The 19,452-nt window shown below is 44.4% G+C and overlaps 1 protein-coding gene across 1 annotated transcript; it reads right to left on the bottom strand.

The window, feature by feature from the left end:
- Nucleotides 1-300: 300 nt before the first annotated feature.
- On the bottom strand, nt 301-19,220 carry TRAF1 (TNF receptor associated factor 1). Its single transcript, XM_082327369.1, has 11 exons — nt 19,164-19,220; nt 17,360-17,581; nt 15,563-15,647; nt 11,683-11,781; nt 9,940-10,101; nt 6,324-6,395; nt 5,459-5,524; nt 4,288-4,725; nt 3,592-3,769; nt 2,855-3,003; nt 301-1,690 (listed from the first exon to the last, which is right to left on the bottom strand). Exons 2-11 carry the CDS (start codon nt 17,566-17,568, stop codon nt 1,475-1,477), a joined length of 1,674 nt encoding a protein of 557 aa, XP_082183495.1. The 5' UTR covers nt 17,569-17,581; nt 19,164-19,220; the 3' UTR covers nt 301-1,474.
- Between the last annotated feature and the right edge of the window lie 232 nt (nt 19,221-19,452).

Raw genomic sequence — 19,452 nt, 5'->3', positions numbered from 1 at the left:
GGCAGCGAGGCTGGGGCAGGGGCTGGAGCACAAGGCTGGGGAGGAGCGGCTGGGGGAGCTGGGGGGGCTCAGCCTGGAGAAGAGGAGGCTGAGGGGAGCCCTCATCGCTCTCTGCAACGGCCTGAAAGGAGGCTGGAGCCGGGGGGGTCGGTCTCTGCTCCCCAGGAACAAGCGCTGGGACGAGAGGGAACATCCTCAAGCTGCGCCAGGGCAGGTTTGGGGTGGGTATTGGGAAAAACTTCTTCACCCAAAGGGCGGTCAGGCCCTGGCCCAGGCTGCCCGGGGCAGGGGCTGAGTCCCCATCCCTGGGGGGATTTAAAAGCCGGGAAGATGTGGTGCTGAGGGCCATGGGTTAGTGCTGGGCTTGGCAGTGCTGGGTTAATGGTTGGACTCGATGATCTTAAAGGTCTCTTCCAACCTAAACGATCCTATGATTCTACGATTCTATTTTAGCATGTGAAAAGACTTAAACATCAGAGCACATAAAAAGAACTAAGCAAGAAAAAAAGATCACTACTTTCTAGTAAGTCACTTGCCTTGAAGGTTCAGGAAGTGACTGAACATTTTAAAACAAAGCTACTGAGGGGTCCTTACCACTGCTTGGCCTGGCAGCTCTGGGCTTCCTGGGGGTTAACAACCCTCAGAGCTCCACGTCTGAAACGGGGAAGTCAAACGACTCCTTCGGCAACACAAGAGGTAATTTCCCCAAGGCACAGTGTACTCAATTGCTGATGCAATAGAACATCTCTTTACAGAGCACATAAATACAGGTCTGAAATAAATAGCAAGAAATAATCATCCAGTATAAGCAATTCAAGCTACAAATGCTATCCACAACCCACCGCTTTCAAGGTCATTGATAAGCACAAACAGAGACACCCGATCGGTGCCTCGGGGGAAGGAATCTGCCCTTGTCCCTGGTGGGGGAACAGCCAAAATCCCACGTCAGGGCCGCCAGCCAGCGCAGTCTGACCGGTGCTCGCTCCGTACCGCACACGCCGCGGCGCTGCCGGAGGATGGGGAAAGCTCAGCGTCGCCCCTCGCATCCCAGAAACCCACGGGTGCTAGAAGGGTGCTCGGGCCACACTCCCTGCCAGCCATCCAGGCAGAACGACGCCCGCAGCTGGGCTGGGCGTGAGAGAGAACAGCGCCTTTTTCCACAAGTGCATCTGCAGGGGGGTGACCGTAACCTACATCTAAACCGGGAGTGTTTTGATGAAATAATCACGGATCTCATTTGCAAGAGCGCGCTCCATGGGGCACGGGGCAAAGTACTCGGCATGCTCAGCAGCAGCTAACTCTAGCAGGCAGATCTTCAGCTGATGTGAAGTGATTCGGTGGAGCGTAGGCTCAGGCTCTCTGGATTTTGTGTGCACATGAAAGCTAATACAAGGTCTCAAGCTGATGGTTTTTTTTCCTGTAAACTAATGAAATTCAGTGGGTGATTTACCAGACACCCATATTTCAAGATTTACTAATTTGTGTCTATAATGCATTTAAGGAAAAGTGTGTCTTCTTTCACATAGGCGTATTTAGGTGACTGTAGTTTGGACAAAGGGAGGAACATGGGACAGCCACTTGCGACATTCATATCATTCACTGGTCTCTGAAATGAAGCAGAAGTCAAGTCTGGCCGAAACGCATCGATAATATGTTCCCTATTATTTTGGTCAAGCAACATAAATGTAACCTGAAAAAAAAAAGAATGGCAATGATGAGTTATTGAACTGAAAAATAAACCAGGCAATGTCAGAGACAGAAGTGCCAACATGCTGCAAAAGCAGCTGGATGCTCTATCGATAATTAAATACAAAATATAATTAATGTTTCGCAACCTGCAAGGTCAGTTAATGCGAACAAGGGAGATTGTAACGGTTCCCAGATGAAGTATTTAAAACCTTGCCACCCGTAAAGTAAAATTAAATAAAATAAAGTAAGGAATTATTTCTTGGTAGAGAACTGCACAGTCCAAAGACTTTTTTCCTCTCTCTCCTGACAACTTAAACAAACCCCGAGTTTGGTTACAGTCATTACATTCGTTCTGTTATTGTGGTTTGGAATCAAAAGAAACAGCTCAGTTGCCCGTACGCAAACATGTAAAAGACACAACCTAAATATCTGTATAAAATCTCCCCATCTCATTACCACTTTTATTAACTCACTGTTCTTTACCTTGAAATGTGAAATGTAGGTAATAATTTTTTAATACAGGGAGGACTGGGAACTTTGATTTCTATTTTTTTTTGGCCGCTAAATGGTAGTAAAGCTATTTATGTGAGAGGCTGACAGAATTATTACCACACAAAGGCAAGTGCTAGAACGGAGACCAGAACCTTGTGCACGCTTTCGCTGCTTTTCTAACCATTGTTGCCATTATCAGATCGCACTTATAAAATGAGAAAAAACAAGATCAGGATCACATAAGACATCTATGGCACGTTTGTAAGTAGAGCTCTAACCTCACATTTCTGACACCCGTGCTTCGGGCAGCAAATCATAATTCCCTCATAAATTGATATTATCTATGTATAGCAAGAGCCAGGAAAAAGTGTGTCTCTGGCTTTCGCCCAGGCGGACACAGGTTGGGGTATATCAAACACCAGTATTCTGGTGTCTGAGAATCCTACATGGCACAGTCTGGAATCTCGGTAAGAGCAGCTTGCCCTGTGTTTAAATCACTCCATTCAGAGACAAATTATTACCCAAGATGACAGTATGACTAATAGCCATCGGAGAGGAAAATGGGAAAACGCTCCAACTTCCCCTAAACTTAAGAGAAACAGTCTCCTTGTGTTCGCTGGGAGAAGCAGTGGGTTTATGCTAGGATCGGCTATGAAAAGGTTGCCCTTCTTACCTTGTGTCTGAAAGGCCACGGGAGCAGAGCATCATAGTCTCCTCTCATGACAACAAAGAACAAGGACATGTGGGTTCCTTTTCCTGTCCCATCCCCGTTCAGATAAACCCTCAGACAGACCTTGTAGCCATACTTTGCAGTGTAGAAAGCTGAAAATCAGAACTCTTCATTAGTAAAGCCTCCTTTGAAAAACAAGACGTAACGAGTGTTCTGACATATGGAAAAAGATAGCGTACGATGTGTTTTGCTATCACAGAGATGAGAACAGACAAATCAGTACACCCTGGAGATTATAAGCAACGAAAATCCACTGGTTGGAATCCTTTAGTGCCTCATGCCTCAGTGAAAATTACCTGTTATTAGCCACACAAGCATATTTTACCTAATCAAATTACTTCTCACATGGGAGATAACTGCCGCAGAAAGCCATTCGGTACCATCAGGCACCAAGCTGTGGGTTAAACGAGACAGATCCAGCAGATGTCACTGCAAGTAGCTGCAGCGGAGGGCAAATTGCAAAATGAAAGCCCAGAACAGAACACAACTCTGTGGAAGAGCACATCACAGCTGCCCTGTGCAGGAGAGCGCGAGGTCTTCACAAACAGCATCTTAGTTTAAGGGGCTATTTTAAAGGACCTCCTGTCCACATGAGCAGAAAGAAGCACCATTCTAGAGAAGTCGGTGCGTTTTCTAAAGGACTGGGTTTTGCTAACACACCTACAGGTCCTGTGTTTTACCTGGTGAATACAAACTGACTGTTCTTCCAGTCACAGAGTCTTGTAACTTCCTGCCAACATCTGTTATTTTCCACAGAAAGACCCCATCATAGGAAGCTTGCTCGGAGAACAGAAGACTCTTGTGAAGGCTGCTCAGGCCTGCATCCTTCTGCGTCAGGCACCGGTGCAACTCTGCAATCTAGAAAAAACAAATCCGTTCTCAGTCAACCCCCCTCTCCGGGCTGTTGTGCTGCAGAAGCAGCAGAATCACTCTCGAGTCCTCGTGTTTTCTGGAAGTTCTCCTTTGATTTCTTTTTAAGTGACAGTTATGTGTCAACACATAAGGCAAACAATTGGATAAACGGTTGTTCGGTCTCCCAGGCGTAATGCTGCTTTAAGAGGATCAATCAGTTAAACAACTGTCTTGCTTGCTCAGAGTTTGATCACGGCAAATTCTGAACATTCAAAACTCTCAGGAATATCTAGGTACCTAAACACGGATTTAGATAACAAATATTAGAGATCCCCATTTGAAAATTTATCCAGAACACCAAAAGGATCCTGTAGATGTGTCCAGATGTGTCTAATGTGTCCATTTCACAGCTCAAATTCCTGCGCCCACCCTGTCCTGATCTCTACACCAGCTCTCACTGATATCTGTAAATATTTGTTATCTATAGAACAAGCACACAGCCAATGCTTATCATAACTACTTACCTTCAGTTCGAGACCTCGTATTATATTCTGATCAAGTTCACTCTGTCTCCGAAAGGCTGTGATTTCCAAGTTAGAGGTCTCCACCTCTTTGTTGAGCACTGCCACAATATTCTCGAACACATGTAGTTTATTTTCTAGCTCAGAAATCACTTTCTCCCTCACAAGCTGTTGCAGAACAGATTCATCTTCAGAAACAGAAGATCCAGGAAAACAGTCTACTTCCAGATCCCCATTGATGTCCAGCCCCCCTGGGATCTGCAGATCAGAGATGCTTTTTCCTGCACCATTCACGTTCAGCTCTGACGGTGGGATGGAACCATTTGCAGCTTTGGCAGCAGTGCACAAGCTTGCCTTCAGTTGCTTTATGTGCTGCAGCAGAAGCAGCATGTGGGCCCCAACTGCAGTTTTTTCATGCTCCTTTATCTTTTCTTTGCTTCCCTGTAAGAAGATGACACCATCAATACACTCTCCGTACAACTACCACAACTGGCCTGGGGCCAAATCAAGCAATGTTCCCTTCAAATTCTTGGGAGAGACAGAGAGCGAAAAACTGCAAGATACAGGTCCAGCTACACAGCAGCCGCCTCTCAGAGGAGACATGGGGAGAGGAAAACCAACAAGCCCTCTAATCATCAGTTTAGGCTATCTGTTCACATGTGTACACATGCTACATAAAAAGAAAACAATTGGCTACAATTTCTGTATTAAACAGGATGCCAGGCAGAGTCCCAGCAAGATTCTCAAATAAGCCAATATTTAATACATATACTGAGCACAAAAGATGAGAGAAGGCAACAGATGCCGACTAAAATGCAAAGAAGACCCGTTACTGTTTTAAGAGGTGTTACCCTGAAGGGAATATCCAAAACAGAGTAGAACAGCATATCTGATAAATCAGCAGAATTAATAAACATCTGTTTTTATCTGAAGTGAATGCACAGTGCAGGATACAGAGTATCACAGGCTGAACTGCACCATACACACACTGTAACCATGGCCGTTCCAACACCACCTCTGCTGGTCTACTCAAAGTGGGCAGGCTTCCTCTCTTTTCTTAAAGATATACTTAAATCAAGGCCTACTGCCTTGAACACAAAGGCTGGCTAGACCAAAGGCACAGCGCTGAGTTGTGCACCATCTGAGACCTTCCCGAGGCAGCCCTTTCACTCACCTTGAATGAACAGCCGACTTCAGAAAAACGACATCCATCCTTGTTGGTTAAGGGTGTAGAGCGGTTCTGTTGGAAAAAAAAGGAGAGAAAATAATCAAATACCAATTGAAAGGGATTCTTTTATTTACCTACAAACAACTAGGCCACGATCCCAGCAGCTATAAATCAGGTTAATTCAAGACAAGGCATTACCATAGCTTACAGTGTCCAACCAGCTTTGAAAATTCATTGGTAAATCAACCAAGAGTGCGGTTGATTGCAAGTTTCTTGCATGGAGCCTGGCCGTTAAGTGTCCATCTACCAGACCCCATAATGATACCATATAATTTAACAAAGCATAGTGACCCCCTAGTAACATCTTCTCATGAATAAGATGCCAATAAGCAAAGCGGCCCACCACAGTGGGTAACGCCACGCACCCAGCCGCTCCAACCCCCTTCCTGCTCTTCGAGAACGCACAGAGGAGCTGCGTCGTGCAGTGCGTCCTGGGAATGGACGGATCTACCAGACCAAAAGCGCTGACTGACGTTCAGACTTAGTCCCCTTCACAACCAAAGCATGTCTCTTCAAATATACTGTTATACAGCATATTCTTCTGCTGCTCATGTGAGTCTCCCCGAACATTTGAAAGGAAAAAAAACATTTCCCCATTTTTGTAAGATTAATTGAGAAGATAATTTAATAAAGTTCATTGTGGGAGTAGGGAAGAGAAGGTAGTCAGCAGAGCTATGCTGGGATGTAAAAAGCACCCAGATACACTGCCGTATCTGAAGATGTTCTCAGATGTTCATTTAATCTAAATAAACAAGCGATACTTTTATGAATTGAAATAAAGCTGTGTGGCATTCATTCATCTTTTACCTACCTTTTCCTTTGATGGTGCTTCTGTTTGCATACGTTTTTCTTCCTTACATAAATTGCTTTCACATGAATGTTCCTGTCATTAAAACAAGAAGAAAAGAATTCAGTACATTATTAAAATCATAGAGCATCTTTATTTAGCAGCCTTTGAAACAAAGCTTGTGTTTGGGAATGATATTCCCATTTTACCAAAACTTGGGGATTTGGGAGGCTTTTCTACAAGAAATTCTGTGTTTTGGAAGAAAAAGTTTACAGTAAGTTTCTTGCTTTCTTCCTGGAAGGTGTGGATTTAAGGAAGAGTAAAGGAAGGAAGGGTAGCTTCCCCAGGAGCACCACGAGCTCCACAACACATGGTGCAAAATCCTGTACCCCTGTCCAGCGAGCGCCCGCGCTGGGCCTCACTACACAACAGGCTGCAGAGTTCTCTGGCTTCTTTTAGGAGGAAATAACATCCAGAAATCTGGGGCTAAAGCACATCTGCTGAAAGCGGGTGCTGCTGTCCCCTGTACAATGAATTGCAGACTCCGAGGTTTCTCAAAGTAAGCCTCTAAGCTGATTACTCTTATTCTCAGCCTAGCAGGCACGTTCAGTGACAGATCTCCAGATGCAATACCTGCTAAGTGGAAGTACAAAGTGTGATCTTTCGCTTATGGGGCCCAGAGCTTTCGGAAACTACTTGCAGATGCTTTGCAAGGTCACCCTGGGAAATCTGACACAAGATTGGCAATGTACAAGTCTTGCCCAGTTTAAACCATAGTCATGTGCATACACACACGCATATATACGTACACACACAGATATATGCAATGGCATGCAGGTGGATTGCAGAACAGAAAGCAAATATACAGGAAACCCAAATATAAATTCTTCTTTCATTGACTTCATATAATTTGCTTAATGTGCAGACCCTTCTTGCATCCTGCTCATTAATATTTTGAAGGCTGGAATCCAAATTTTCCATCATCATGTGCTAATGCAAAATGCATTACCGCTAACATGAGACTTCCTGCCATTTCTGGCCCCAAAAAGGGCAAAGTAATCCTCCTGCCATTGGTTCATACAACCGTAATATGTGTATTTAACAGAGCAACTGTCAGTTTTCAATTCATACTGTTCAAGGGGGCTGTCTTTAATCTTTATAAACGCCTTTGCATGCCAGTACATTTCCTATAGCAGTCTAGAAATTTTTTGATAAAGCCACTGCAGCAACCTTCAAGTCTCCCCTGCAGAGAGCCCTGAGGTTTCTCTTTCGATCCTCAGAAATACAGCCATAGGTTTTTCTCACTCTCTTAACTATTTTTTTAATATTCTGTATCTTAGCTGTTGCACAACATATGCCTTTCTTTTCTTCCTTTCTGCTATTTGACTCCTTCAGATCGCTGATTTCTTGAGGGGGAGAGGGGCTGGTGAGAAGCTTCTTTAAAATACAGAAATGCAAAAATCACAAGACCAATAACTGATTGGCTAAGATGGAGAGAGCGAGAGCAGTGCCCAAAACTTACTGTTTGCTCCCAGAGGATTGCGGATACATGGAATACACACAAATAATCAAAATTCTTATGCCAAGTAACTGCAAATTTAATAAAGCAGATCATGTCACCAGCAAAATTCCAATTTCACAAATACCAACTAAGGAAGGCAGAGAAAAATCAACATCTCAAGGCCAATCCCCTGCTTGGTTGCCAAGGTTTCCTAACCAAAAAATTAATTAGATGATAGCTAACCGGAATGAGTGGGAGGAAAACAGCTCTTCATTGCAGGAAAACGAAGCCCGCTGAGGTGGATCTGCGGTATCACAGACCTCTGGAGAGGGAAAGGTGCTCAGGGAACACTCAGGCGGCTCAGGTTTCCTCCTCCAGCCTGCCTACTGCACTTGCAGAAGGCTGAAAGGGATTAAGTGTTGCCACCTTCTGGTATTTACTGTCTCTCTGAAACATACACTGGATTTAGCCCTGGTAAAACGTGCCTGGGTCCAGATATTCTTCTCTCTCCGTAAGAGTTAGTAAGATATGAAGAGCACACCCAAAAGCCTCCCAAGAAGCATGTTTTAGCAAGAGCGTCTTATTATGGGGACTGTTACCCCCATGTTGAGTAAATCATACAGCTCAGTGTTTGGAAAGGCATAAATTTGTGACAGTTACGACACGCAAAGCTATCCACTACTATTTACTTCAGGCTAGATTTTTGAGATATTCACAACCCTCCTGCCACGTAGGTCTTATATCACTTTGCCCCCATTCCAGGACAAAACTCCAAGGCTGGCAATTATTCTCTTTAAATCAGCTGGAGGGAACAATATTCATTATGCTACACCCCAAAAGAGCGTTGTCCCAGCCACATTCTCTGTGATAACAGAGCCCACAGGGTCAGAAGTTAGGTGGGGCTGGGATGGGAACGTTTTCAGAGCTTTCAAACCAAAACACCCATAGCAGCGTTAGCAGGCGTGGGGCATCTCTCATTCATGCTGCTACTGCTTTGCTCCAGGAGTTTTTCATCACAAAACGCCCTAAACAACAGACGATGCACTTCCATCATGAGGCTGAGAAGTGTGCCACTGAAGCTGTATCTTCGGCAATCTCTTCATATAAGAACAGATAATTTTCTATCGCTTTTGATCTGCCCCACCACACCATTTCCTTCTTCAGCAACACAGAAGAGTTTCTATTAGCTCACTTTGTGCCCTCAGACCACTCCCAGAATTTGTACCGTGCTGCCTCTGCAAAAATGGGTAAAAATAAAGAGCACCTTTTATTTAAGTTAAAATGAATGTACAAAGGTACTTAAAATCTGCAAGTCAGTGACACATAACATTGCCCTGCTATCCATAATTTTGAGCATTGACTGCAACAGTCATTACTTTTAAGAACGGAATAGTAACATAGTTTATGTTTAGTAACATAAACTTAAAAGTTTGATGATCGACTACATTCTTGCGTAAAAAAAAAAAAAGTTATTTTAATGTTTTAAAGAGGATTTTGAGGAAATGCTGGGGACAGACTAGTTTTACCCTGTGTGTATATATACATACAGGGTATGTACACATACGTTTTGCAAGTGCCTGTCACAACAGTGGGAAACACAACTTAAACATAAAAAATATAAATTAAATATGTTTAAACAGTCACTGAGAAATTTCTGGCAGATTCAGAGTATGCTCTGCCTGGTCTATATGGAGACTGCTGCTATCTGGAGAGTTACACCTGATCATATCTAATAGATATACTACCTGACAAAAGCTTGCCTGACAAATTTGTGAGCAGTTTTAGTTTGAATAAAACTCCAGCCACTTTCAAGATCTCTTCCTTGCCACTGTCTGTGTTGTTCTGCTTCTTACCTACCTCATACTGGGACACACGCTTTGAGACAGGAGCTGAAACCCGGGCTGCCCAAGCCCTGGATGAGCACACAGATATTTCCCTCTCTGCTCTAACACCACAAGCAGACTATCAAATACAGCTCATTTTTCCTTCCAACACATGCATGGAAAAATTAGCAAACTCAGGAAAATTAAATATTCTCCAAGTGCACTCACATTCACGAAATCAGGATGAAAAATGTCACGATAGATTATTTAAACCATTAACATAGACCCCTCGTTTGAGACAGAGAAATGTTCTTACTTGGTATTCACTACTGGATAAGCTCCGCTTACACTTCTGACACATTGTCACGTTATTAACACATCCATTTTCCAAATGATCTGCAAGTTTCTTTCTCATCACCATGTGTCCGCAGCCGGTGTGACAAGGGATTAAAGCATATTCACATAAGCTCTGATGCTCCTGGAAGTAAAAAGTTATAAACCGAAATGTAAACTGCAGATACCCGTTCTGCCAGCCTACGTCTTTGCTTTGCATTTCTTCTAAGCTCGGGTAAAGTCCCACTCCACAATGTTACCGAGATTACTGGTGAAAAACTCACCAACTTTACTGGGGCTTTTTTTGTTAATTCTTAACTTAAAATAAAAAACAAAACCCAAACAACTTTTGATAAATTCAAACATGAGGTCTCCCTTGAACTGTCTCTCTCTAGTGCTTTCTCTGAACATAACATGATCCCGGTCCCAGTTTTTTTTCCTTGTCTTAGAGGATCCCTGACTTTTAGCCTGGGGGGTTTCAGGGTGGTTTTTTGGGTTTGGGGTTTTTTTTTGTGGGGTTTTGGGGTTTTTTTTGAGCACTGAGACCATCCTGCTCTGGCTGGTAGGATGAATGGGGTTAGTCTGCTGGCATCTCTGCATAGCATAAAAGAACGGACATCTGACACCTTCTATGCAACAATTAGGACAACCCTTACCTACATTCAAAATAACTTTTAAAATGTTTCCTTTTCACTGTTTGCACCCTCTCATCTCAACAAGGGAAAATATCAGCATTACTTCTTTCATAACTACATCCAACAGGTCTACTTTCAGATTCTTAAAACCACAGTATTTCAATAAAAACTATTTACTCTGACCTCGTTTACTGAAGCTTCTGTAGGCACTGCGTCACAACTGATTTTGCCTGTAAAGGAAGATGGCTGTCCCCTACAGAACAGGCTCAGAAATGCCAATTTCAATCACACGCCCAACTCTCATATCAGTTTTGCCATGTGTTCATGCTGAGAGGGGCTCCAATTCTCAAAACTATGAAGCTAAGCAAACTCGGTAGATTCTTCCTTAAAGAGGAATACACTCAAATAGAAAATCTGTGCAAAATTAGCAAAGAAAAGGCAGCAGGACCTCAGATGCTTATCAGATACACAGTCATACAAGGTACACAGCAGACTCCCAGTTACAGGTGCAGAAAGACCCTCTGTTCCTACAGCAGGGGACCAAAATAGAGCTGCTTTAGTATCAGAATTATCGGCATTTTTTTCATTATTCTAATTTGCATGGCAGATTCACAGATCTCGCCCATTTAAATATTTTACCTGGAGCATTTCACATCAGTCTGAAAAGAATGATGAACACATTCAATCACTAGGAGTAATTTACACAGGAGGAAATTATTGCTCTTATAAAAATATACTAAGGATATTGCCCATAACAATGTTCTGGAGACGGAAGTATTCTGGTCTGTCAAAAACTGCTTGTAGCATCTTTGCATTTAAATAATAACTAAACTCACTGGAGAAAAAAATCATAGTTGATGTAAAATTGTGCAACATTAATTTCACAATCATTCAGGATGTTCTGGATTTGATTAAAGCCCTACTAAAGTTAATAGCATGGTTTTAGATACTCTTGGTATAAATCCTGATACCTTCACTGATTCTAATGAAGCTGCATTAATTTGTGTTTGCTGAGAACCTGATTTCATTGTCTTTCTTCCCCATTCAAGTAAGAGTGCATGTTAATTTAAATAAACTGTCTTTAAACATACTTCAAAATTTTTCATGATACCAGACCAACTGCATCCAAGGGTCACACAGTGTACTTTGAGTTCAGAAATCTCTTTATTAATGGCAGCATCACCAAAAGCCTGGAAAGTAAACACAGTAAGGAAAAAAACACTGGTCAGAAAGTACTCTGGCATGTGCTTTTGACATAGGAATAAGGTGACAGGGTCAAAATTTCAGATCTTGACAAATCCCTTATTTTTTCTAAATTCACTGTACTGCCATAAGACTCTCTAACATAGCAAGCTAATCTTGGTGTAGTAGAAGCCCAAATAATTATTAAATCATTTCTTTCTTATGGTTCAAAAATAATCTATTTGACGTGATATAAATTTACTGAAAATACGCCTAGCCAACTACAGCTATTATTTTAAGTTTCTTTTCACAGAAGCCTGAAATACGTCACATGCAATGAATGTGCTGACAGGACCCTAACTAGAGGGTGCTGCCATGTGCCACTCTTAATGAATGCACTGCATTACTGGGGTCATTAACACCTCCTAAACGTGCTGCAAAGAGGACTTGAGACTGTTCTGCAGTGAGAGTACATTTCTCAGACCGTGGCTGTTTCCGTTTAGTATGGCACTGTGTACTAAAGAAATGTAAAACATATGTGAGTGGGGTTTTTTTTGCACTATGCAGATTTTTTTATTATGTTACCCACGAAGAATTGTACGATTATTATGTAAATTATGAAATGCTACACACTTTTACCATTACATTTTGCACAGTCAAAATAGGTACGCTGAGACAGGAACAAGCCCTACTAAAGTTAATGGCATGTTTTTAGGCACTCTGTTGGTAAGTACACAATACAGAGGACTGCAGATTTCCCACGTAACATAACACAGAGCAAGGCAAGAACTGGGGAGGGGAAGCTTTACAAATAGAGGGAGGAAAGTATTTACAAATGATGCCTGCATTTCAATAAAGTTACTGAAATTCTACACAATGAGCTAAAAAAAAATAAGCAAACAAAATCATCAGAATCAACATTCTCGATCTTTTTTACGTTACACAAGATGTTTGTATTTACCTACCTTGTCATATTAAATCACACAAAAGAAGCCCAGCCAATTCTACAAATGGTACCAATGAGATACATTTCTATATGCAAGGTCTCATAGAAACTCCTGTCCTAATCTCCACCTACAAGCAAAGTCCACCCCAGAAGAACCTTGCACACAAATTGCAAACAACTCCACAAACAAGGAATTAAAAAAAATCATGTAGGTTGTACACAAACACGTATTGCTCCATCTGCATATATGGAAGAGTTTCTGTAAGAAGCTAGCAATCAATGTACAATTAGTGAAAGCATACCAGCCCCAGCTTCTAAAACATTCTAGTCTAATTTATGAGCAAAATCAAAGAAAAGAAATTCAAGTTATCAGGCACATGGTGGCTTTTTCCCCCTGTGTCATAAAAGAAAAACTCAAGGCATTTCCTGACATTACAAAATAGATGATATAAAACATATTTAACTACAGGGACAGTCCCAGCAGTGCATGGGTTTTGTACTGCTGCGTGCATTCCCTGTGCTTTTTGTTTCACACTTGTAGTTGCTAAATCATTATGGACCCTACTCAGGTAAAAAACAAGGCAGGAAATCCTCATCTCTTCTTTTATCTGCACAGGTCACTGCTTCGAAATATTCACCCGCACCCCCGCCCTCTGATCTGGGAACCTGAGTTTGCACAGAGCTTCTTTAAGGACCCGAGTCAGACCCTCAGGCAGTAAATGAGATGAGCCTCACTGATGCAAAAGCGGTCTGGGTCAAACGGAAGGCAACAGAAAATATTTCTCTCTGATTTGATATACTGTAGTCACACATCTCCCCTCTTTCATTTTAGCTGTTTCAAAGGAAGATGTTGGTGCAGGGGCTGCTGATGTTGATCACAGGTGGCCGTCGTGGCACACAGCGCTGCCCAGTCCTGCCTGTCCCAGAGCTGACTGTGACACAAGCGGAGGTCCCCTGCCACGTCCCATCCAAGAACCACGGCCAGACGCACTCCTCCTCGGCGCTCTGACCCACGCGATGCGTATCTTATGGCCTCTAGCTAAGGGAGGACTCTGGTCTACAGCTCATGTGGTCAGATCAGCTAGAAACAAGTTTATCAACTGCATCAATCCGACCAAAAGCTTTCCAGGATAAATCTAGTGGATATTTTCCCTCCAGCTAAGGTTGGCCCTCTGCAGCTGAACCAGGATCTTCAGTTGCTCTAACACAGCCAGGGAGGGGAGAGCCCCAGGTGATGGGTGCTCAGTTCAGAGCAGAGAACTGTCCCCTCCGCCAGTCCCACGAGGGACAGCAGACAGGGTGGGCGCAGAGGCTTGGGAGGATGCCCCCACTCCTCTAACTGATGTCAGTGACAGATGCGGATGCTTGGTAACTGATACTGATGAACAGCACCATGATAAGGCTCGAAGTATATGTTGTATAGGAAGGGATCATCAATTCGAAGTGTAACAGGGAAGGGATGGGAGTTACCACAGAAATAGATCTTGGGATAAGCGAAGGCAAATACACATCCTGATAGGGTCTTTCTTTTCCTTGTGTAGGTATCTTACTTAAAATATAAACACATAAACAGCATAGGAAATAAACATTAAGCGAAACCACAGCAAAGGTAAAGCAGAGGTTATCAGGAATAGATACAAAGAATAAATCTGCTAAACAATCTTCATTATTCATGTTGTTTACAAACTCCGACCATTTGTTGTAAGTTGATCTATACCGGCCTTGGTGGTGATTGACTTCATCTGGGCTCTCAACAGGCACACGAGCCTGCCCAGGCAGATCAGCTTGCAGGAGCGGGGCCCTGTTTACAGCCACCCACCCACCCACAGATTTTGCAGAAAGTCCCGGCAGACTTAGTGAGAATCCCACAGCATAGAAATCCCAAAGTTATAAGAGAACTGACATTCAAGATAGAATAAGAAGTTCATAAGGCTTTAGCTGTACCTATTTGTGGTTACATGATGCACTGGGAAATTTACTGCAGAATTGAAGATTTTTTCTGAGCTATTACCAAGTTCAGCATTACCTGCAGATTCATTATTTTGCTGCAGCCACTTCCTAAACTTTGCGTTTTACCTCACTGCCAGCTGCCTATTGGGTTTCGGTTTTCCCTAACAAATTTAGACAGAACACATACCTCTTGGTATTCCTGCATGTAATCAGAAAGGAGGGAAAAAGACAAACTGGGACTGAGCCCTATGGCCCAGTTTGTATTCAGGATATAGAGTAGTGCAGCAGTCTGCCTGGAAAATCGCACAACAGCAAAAGAGATCTGTGCCGTTAAGTTACAGATGAAACATTTGCTGGTGTATAGATTTTATCAATTATTATGTTCAGCTCTAAGTTTTCCACTATTTTCTCCAGATACCCTGGCTGTTAAAATATCTTCTAAGCAATTCAGCTGGCTAGCCTACACTCTAGCCTTTTTTCTTACGGATGCTCCACCTGTAAGTTTGGTAACATGTTTGAAGAGTACAGAGCACCATGAGATTGGAAAATCCACTAGGATACTTACCGAGGATAGTAAGTAACAGCTAAGACATGTTAGTACAAGTAGGAAAGTACTGGTTACTTTGAGACAATAAAAAGTTAAGTATATGGAGGAGTGTGGGATGTTATGTTGCAGAACCTGACAGACTTGGAAAGTCCTAAGGCTGCCATTATATTTTTTTAAACCAAAAACTGTGGGAAACCCAAATGACTACAGCATAAGTTACACTGTGTAACTATCGGTTGCTATCACGTTTTCTATTATTGCCTCCTCAACTGTAGTCTGATGATGACTACAGAGCAGCCCAGAGAACGGCTAATGATAAATTAATGAACTGTGAACTACAACTTACCCTTTCTTCTGCCAATAGGCTTGCCTCACTTAAAGTGCTGGGCTCTTCTTCTTTACATTTCTGGCAAATTGCATTTTTATTGTTTCTGGCAAAAAGAAAGAAGAATGAAATAACAATCACTCGGTGTACTGTAGTTTAGGAGGTCTTTGTATAGACGCTGACACAAATAAAAACATGGAAATTATAATTTCCACTCAGAGTCCATAGTCCTTGTTCATTAAAGGGCCAATTCTTGAACACACTGATGTCAAAAAAACCCTGCTGTTCTATTCCTCAAGACTAGGACTAGGCCCATAAATCTTATCTGTATTGCAGCAAAATAAGAGCAGCCTGGATTATAAGAAAGAATAAAGCTAGGAACCTATTCATCTCATGAATTATCCAAAACCAACATGTAGGAAAGGTGAAAATCTTTTAAAACACAGAAAATGCCCATTTTCCCAAGATAGATATACAGACTTCAAATTACAAAGATCTAGTAGAACCAGTGCAGAATTGAGTTCTAGACACTTAACATCCTACTGCACCTAAAAAAGGTTTTGATCTACTCTCAAAATATTTAGCATAGAGTTTTATATAGGAGAAGCAAAAAAAAAAAACTTTACTAGAGGTGCATTTCATTGCCAGTGCTGTTTAGCATCCAGGCGAATAATGAACTAACACAGACCAAGCAGCTCATCAGAAAAGCAGCCATCTGACCAGAGCATAACTGATTTCAAACTGTATTAATTAGCTGGTTTGAGCCGCTTTCCCGTTTGTGCTGTAAGACTCTAGTGGGAAGATATAACAATTCTGGTTACGTTCTGCTGACATTTTTCTGAATTTACAGTTTATATTGCTTCATTAGGGGGCTTTGTTCTAGATTTACAGTAAAGGATTTATGTAAGTAGGTCAAATATATTCATTTCAATACATTTTAACATTATTATAAGTTGATCTTCAAATCACAAGTGGCCAGTGCATTGCCCCAGCTTTTCAGGTGCCCCACACTGTGATCAGAGCTGGGACTGCGTGAACCGGCACACACAAACGAGCTTAGTAATAACATCCATGAAGAAGCACAGTAACGGGCTTTCAACTTACTTAGCCAGTACTAAAGCCCAGTCACTGAATCTTGACAGCTGCTGTTTTCCAAAATATCAAAGCTAAAGTCAGCTCATATACATGGAATTGTACTGCAATTTCACCTCTCACCTGCAGGGCAGAGGTAACCTTTTCCAAGGGCTCTGGATCAAGGCGGAATTGTTGAATGAAAAGGCAGGCTAGAAGCAGCTAATCAATCAAAGCAAATCCCCACCCAGCTCCTGGTTTTCAGGTTCTCCAGGACAACGGCTGTTACTGTTTGTCACTAATGGCAGCAGCACCTTAACATGTAGTGACCCACGGAGTTATTAAAAATAAAACTCTTAAGATAATGTTTATTAAAATTCCATAACATCACTTATCAAAGGACTGTAAAGTCCCAGGCAAGTATTAAGTCAGCCTTGCACTAGCTCTTCAAGGTTAGATCAGTGTTGTTATCTCACACTTACACACAGAAAAACTGACGTCTGTCAAGCCCAGTAACCACCCAGCCTTCCCCACCCTGTAGACTTTCACACTGGAAACAAAAAGGAGGTAGAGAGGAGCCTGCAGTCCACCGCAGGCAAGTACTTCCAGATGTAAAGCGACTGTGGGCCAGCGGGCCAGGTAGCCACAGACTCATCTACTGAGCAGAGTGGCACGACGCAGCTCTCGGGAGCGCTTGTAGCCACAGAATCCGCCACGGCGGTGTGACCGTAGGTAGCGGGAACCTACCGTACAATCCAGGAGAGGCAGGCTGAGCAGTACCTATGCCCACAGAGTGTCTGCAGGGCTTTCTTCAGAATGTTATTGCAGTTGCTGCACAGGTACTTCTGATCAGGCACATCTTCACAAATGTTAGTGGGATATCCGAAAGGAAATTCATTTTCATCAGGAGAAGAGCCGGGGACATCCTGCAGGCCTCCGGTTGTTTTCTCAGCCATCTGAAGTAAACTACTGTCAGAGATAAGGAAACAAAAATAGGTGCTCAAACAAGCAGACACGCGCTCACTTTGGTGTGAGAGAATTTATCGGGCATCAAAGTCCACGAGCAGCTCCAAACCTGTGCGGTAATCTAGTGATCTGTTTAATTGAGCCTGTAGCTGACATGCGTGACTAAATGTCACAGTGGGGTTTGACTAGGTACCAGCAGGAAATTACTGTACAGATTTAAAATTTCCCTCAAACACAACATGAAAATGGACAATATATTAAAATGAAAGGTTGGGGGTTTCTTTTCAGAGTTTTTTAGCTTGTAGAAAGATGAAGTAAATATTGCCATCATGGTAGAGCTACAATCCCATCAGTCCCCATCACACTGAATTATTTCCTGTAGAGTAAATCCCCAACCACCTTCAATTCCCAGCAGCCAAAATTCATGATCACACTTAATAGATGCAGAAACTGAGCAACGAATGTGTTTACAGTGACTTTCCTAAGTCATAAAACTAGTGGTTGAGTGAAAAAGGACATCTCAAGTCCACAAAAGGCTTTGCGCTTGTGCTCTAACCCAGGACATCTTGAGCTGCACGTGCCACGGTGTCATGCACGTTCAGTATTGGTTTTGGTTAACAAGAGCTGTGTAGTTGAGTATTTCTGGAAATAATACCAAAACTGACTCTAGTGTCTCCACAGTCGCTTGGAAAATTCAGGAAAAGTTTTCACCCAGGGGCCTGGCGCAGTTTGATTATAACAATGTCTTTATAAATCTCTTTTTCCCCATAACAGTACTGACACACAATAATCTATCTCAGTATTATAAAAAGTAACAATGACTAACAAGTCTCTAAAAAAACGAAGGCAGATCGCCTGGGCCAGGCCAGACACAGAAACAGCGGTGTGCCCGCCGCGCGGTGGGTAGGGCATCCCCTGGATTTAAAACACTCCTCTTTGAAGAAACAGCGTTTTCTCAGACTTGGCCTCTCCAGGCATTTGACGGGGAGTTTAGCGGCAAAGGCAGGGGCCGCCCAACCTGACAAGAGCCGTGAATTAAAGCCGGCAGCACTGGCCGCGGGCGAGGGCAGCCGGGGCCGGTACCCGGGGCCGGTACCCGGGGCCGGTACCCGGGGCCGGGGAGCGCCGTCGGCGCTGGGGCTGGAAGCCGCCCGCGGGTTTCTGCGGAGCGCCGGCCGTGCTAACCCAGCCCGTCCCTCCCGCGGGGATGGAAGCCCCCCCCGCCGCCTTACAGCGACAGAACCGCCGCCCCGGGGCAGGGAGCGGGTCCGGCGGGCTCGGCCGGCACCCCCGTCCCCATCCCCGCCGCAGCAGGGCGGAGGGCCGGCAGCTTCGTAGGCAGCGGGAAGCAGCGAGGGCGGCCGGCATCCCCCCGGAGCCCCTCGGGGGCCGGGCAGGCTCCCCCCTGCCCTCCGGGTCCTCCCCGGGGCGCTCTGCGGGGCCCAGGCCCGTGCGCCCGGGGAGGCCGAGGGGCCGCGGCCGCTTTCCCCTCGGCGGGGCCGGGGCGCGGCGGCGGGCGGGAGGCGCCCAGGCCGCGGGCGGCTGAGGCGGGGCCCGCTCCCCCTCCCTCTCCCGCTCCCCTTACCTGAGCCTGCCGCCCCCGGGCCGCGCCGGGCCCCGCAGCGCGGAGCGGGAGGGCGGCGGGGGGAGTGGGCCGGCCGGCGGGGCGGTGCCGGCCCCGGGGCGCGGAGCGGGGCGGCCGTGCCGCTGCTTACCGCGGTCGGGCCGCCCGTGCCGCAGGGAGAGGAAAGGCAGCCGGGCGGCTCGCCTGAATGTCGGTGGCTGCTGCCTCGCTCAGGCCGGGAGGAGCGGGAAACCCGAAATGCGCCTCTGGCGCCGGGGAGAAGCGGGCCTTCCCCCGGCCGAGGGAGCGC

Source organism: Platalea leucorodia (genome assembly GCF_965183815.1).
Source record: "Platalea leucorodia genome assembly, chromosome: 15".
In the NCBI taxonomy this organism is placed as follows: domain Eukaryota; kingdom Metazoa; phylum Chordata; class Aves; order Pelecaniformes; family Threskiornithidae; genus Platalea; species Platalea leucorodia.
The sequence above is the reverse complement of the archived record's forward strand: the minus strand, read 5'-3'. Positions and strand labels throughout refer to the sequence as shown.

Excerpts from the sequence above, each read along its gene's own strand:
- TRAF1 (XM_082327369.1), bottom strand. The coding sequence starts at position 17,568 with ATGGCTGAGAAAACAACCGGAGGCCTGCAGGATGTCCCCGGCTCTTCT. Across the intron at positions 11,782-15,562 it reads GCCTATTGGCAGAAGAAAGG|GCTTTTGGTGATGCTGCCAT; the intron begins GTAAGTTGTAGT and ends TTTACTTTCCAG. Across the intron at positions 5,525-6,323 it reads AAGCACCATCAAAGGAAAAG|AACCGCTCTACACCCTTAAC; the intron begins GTAGGTAAAAGA and ends TTTTTCCAACAG.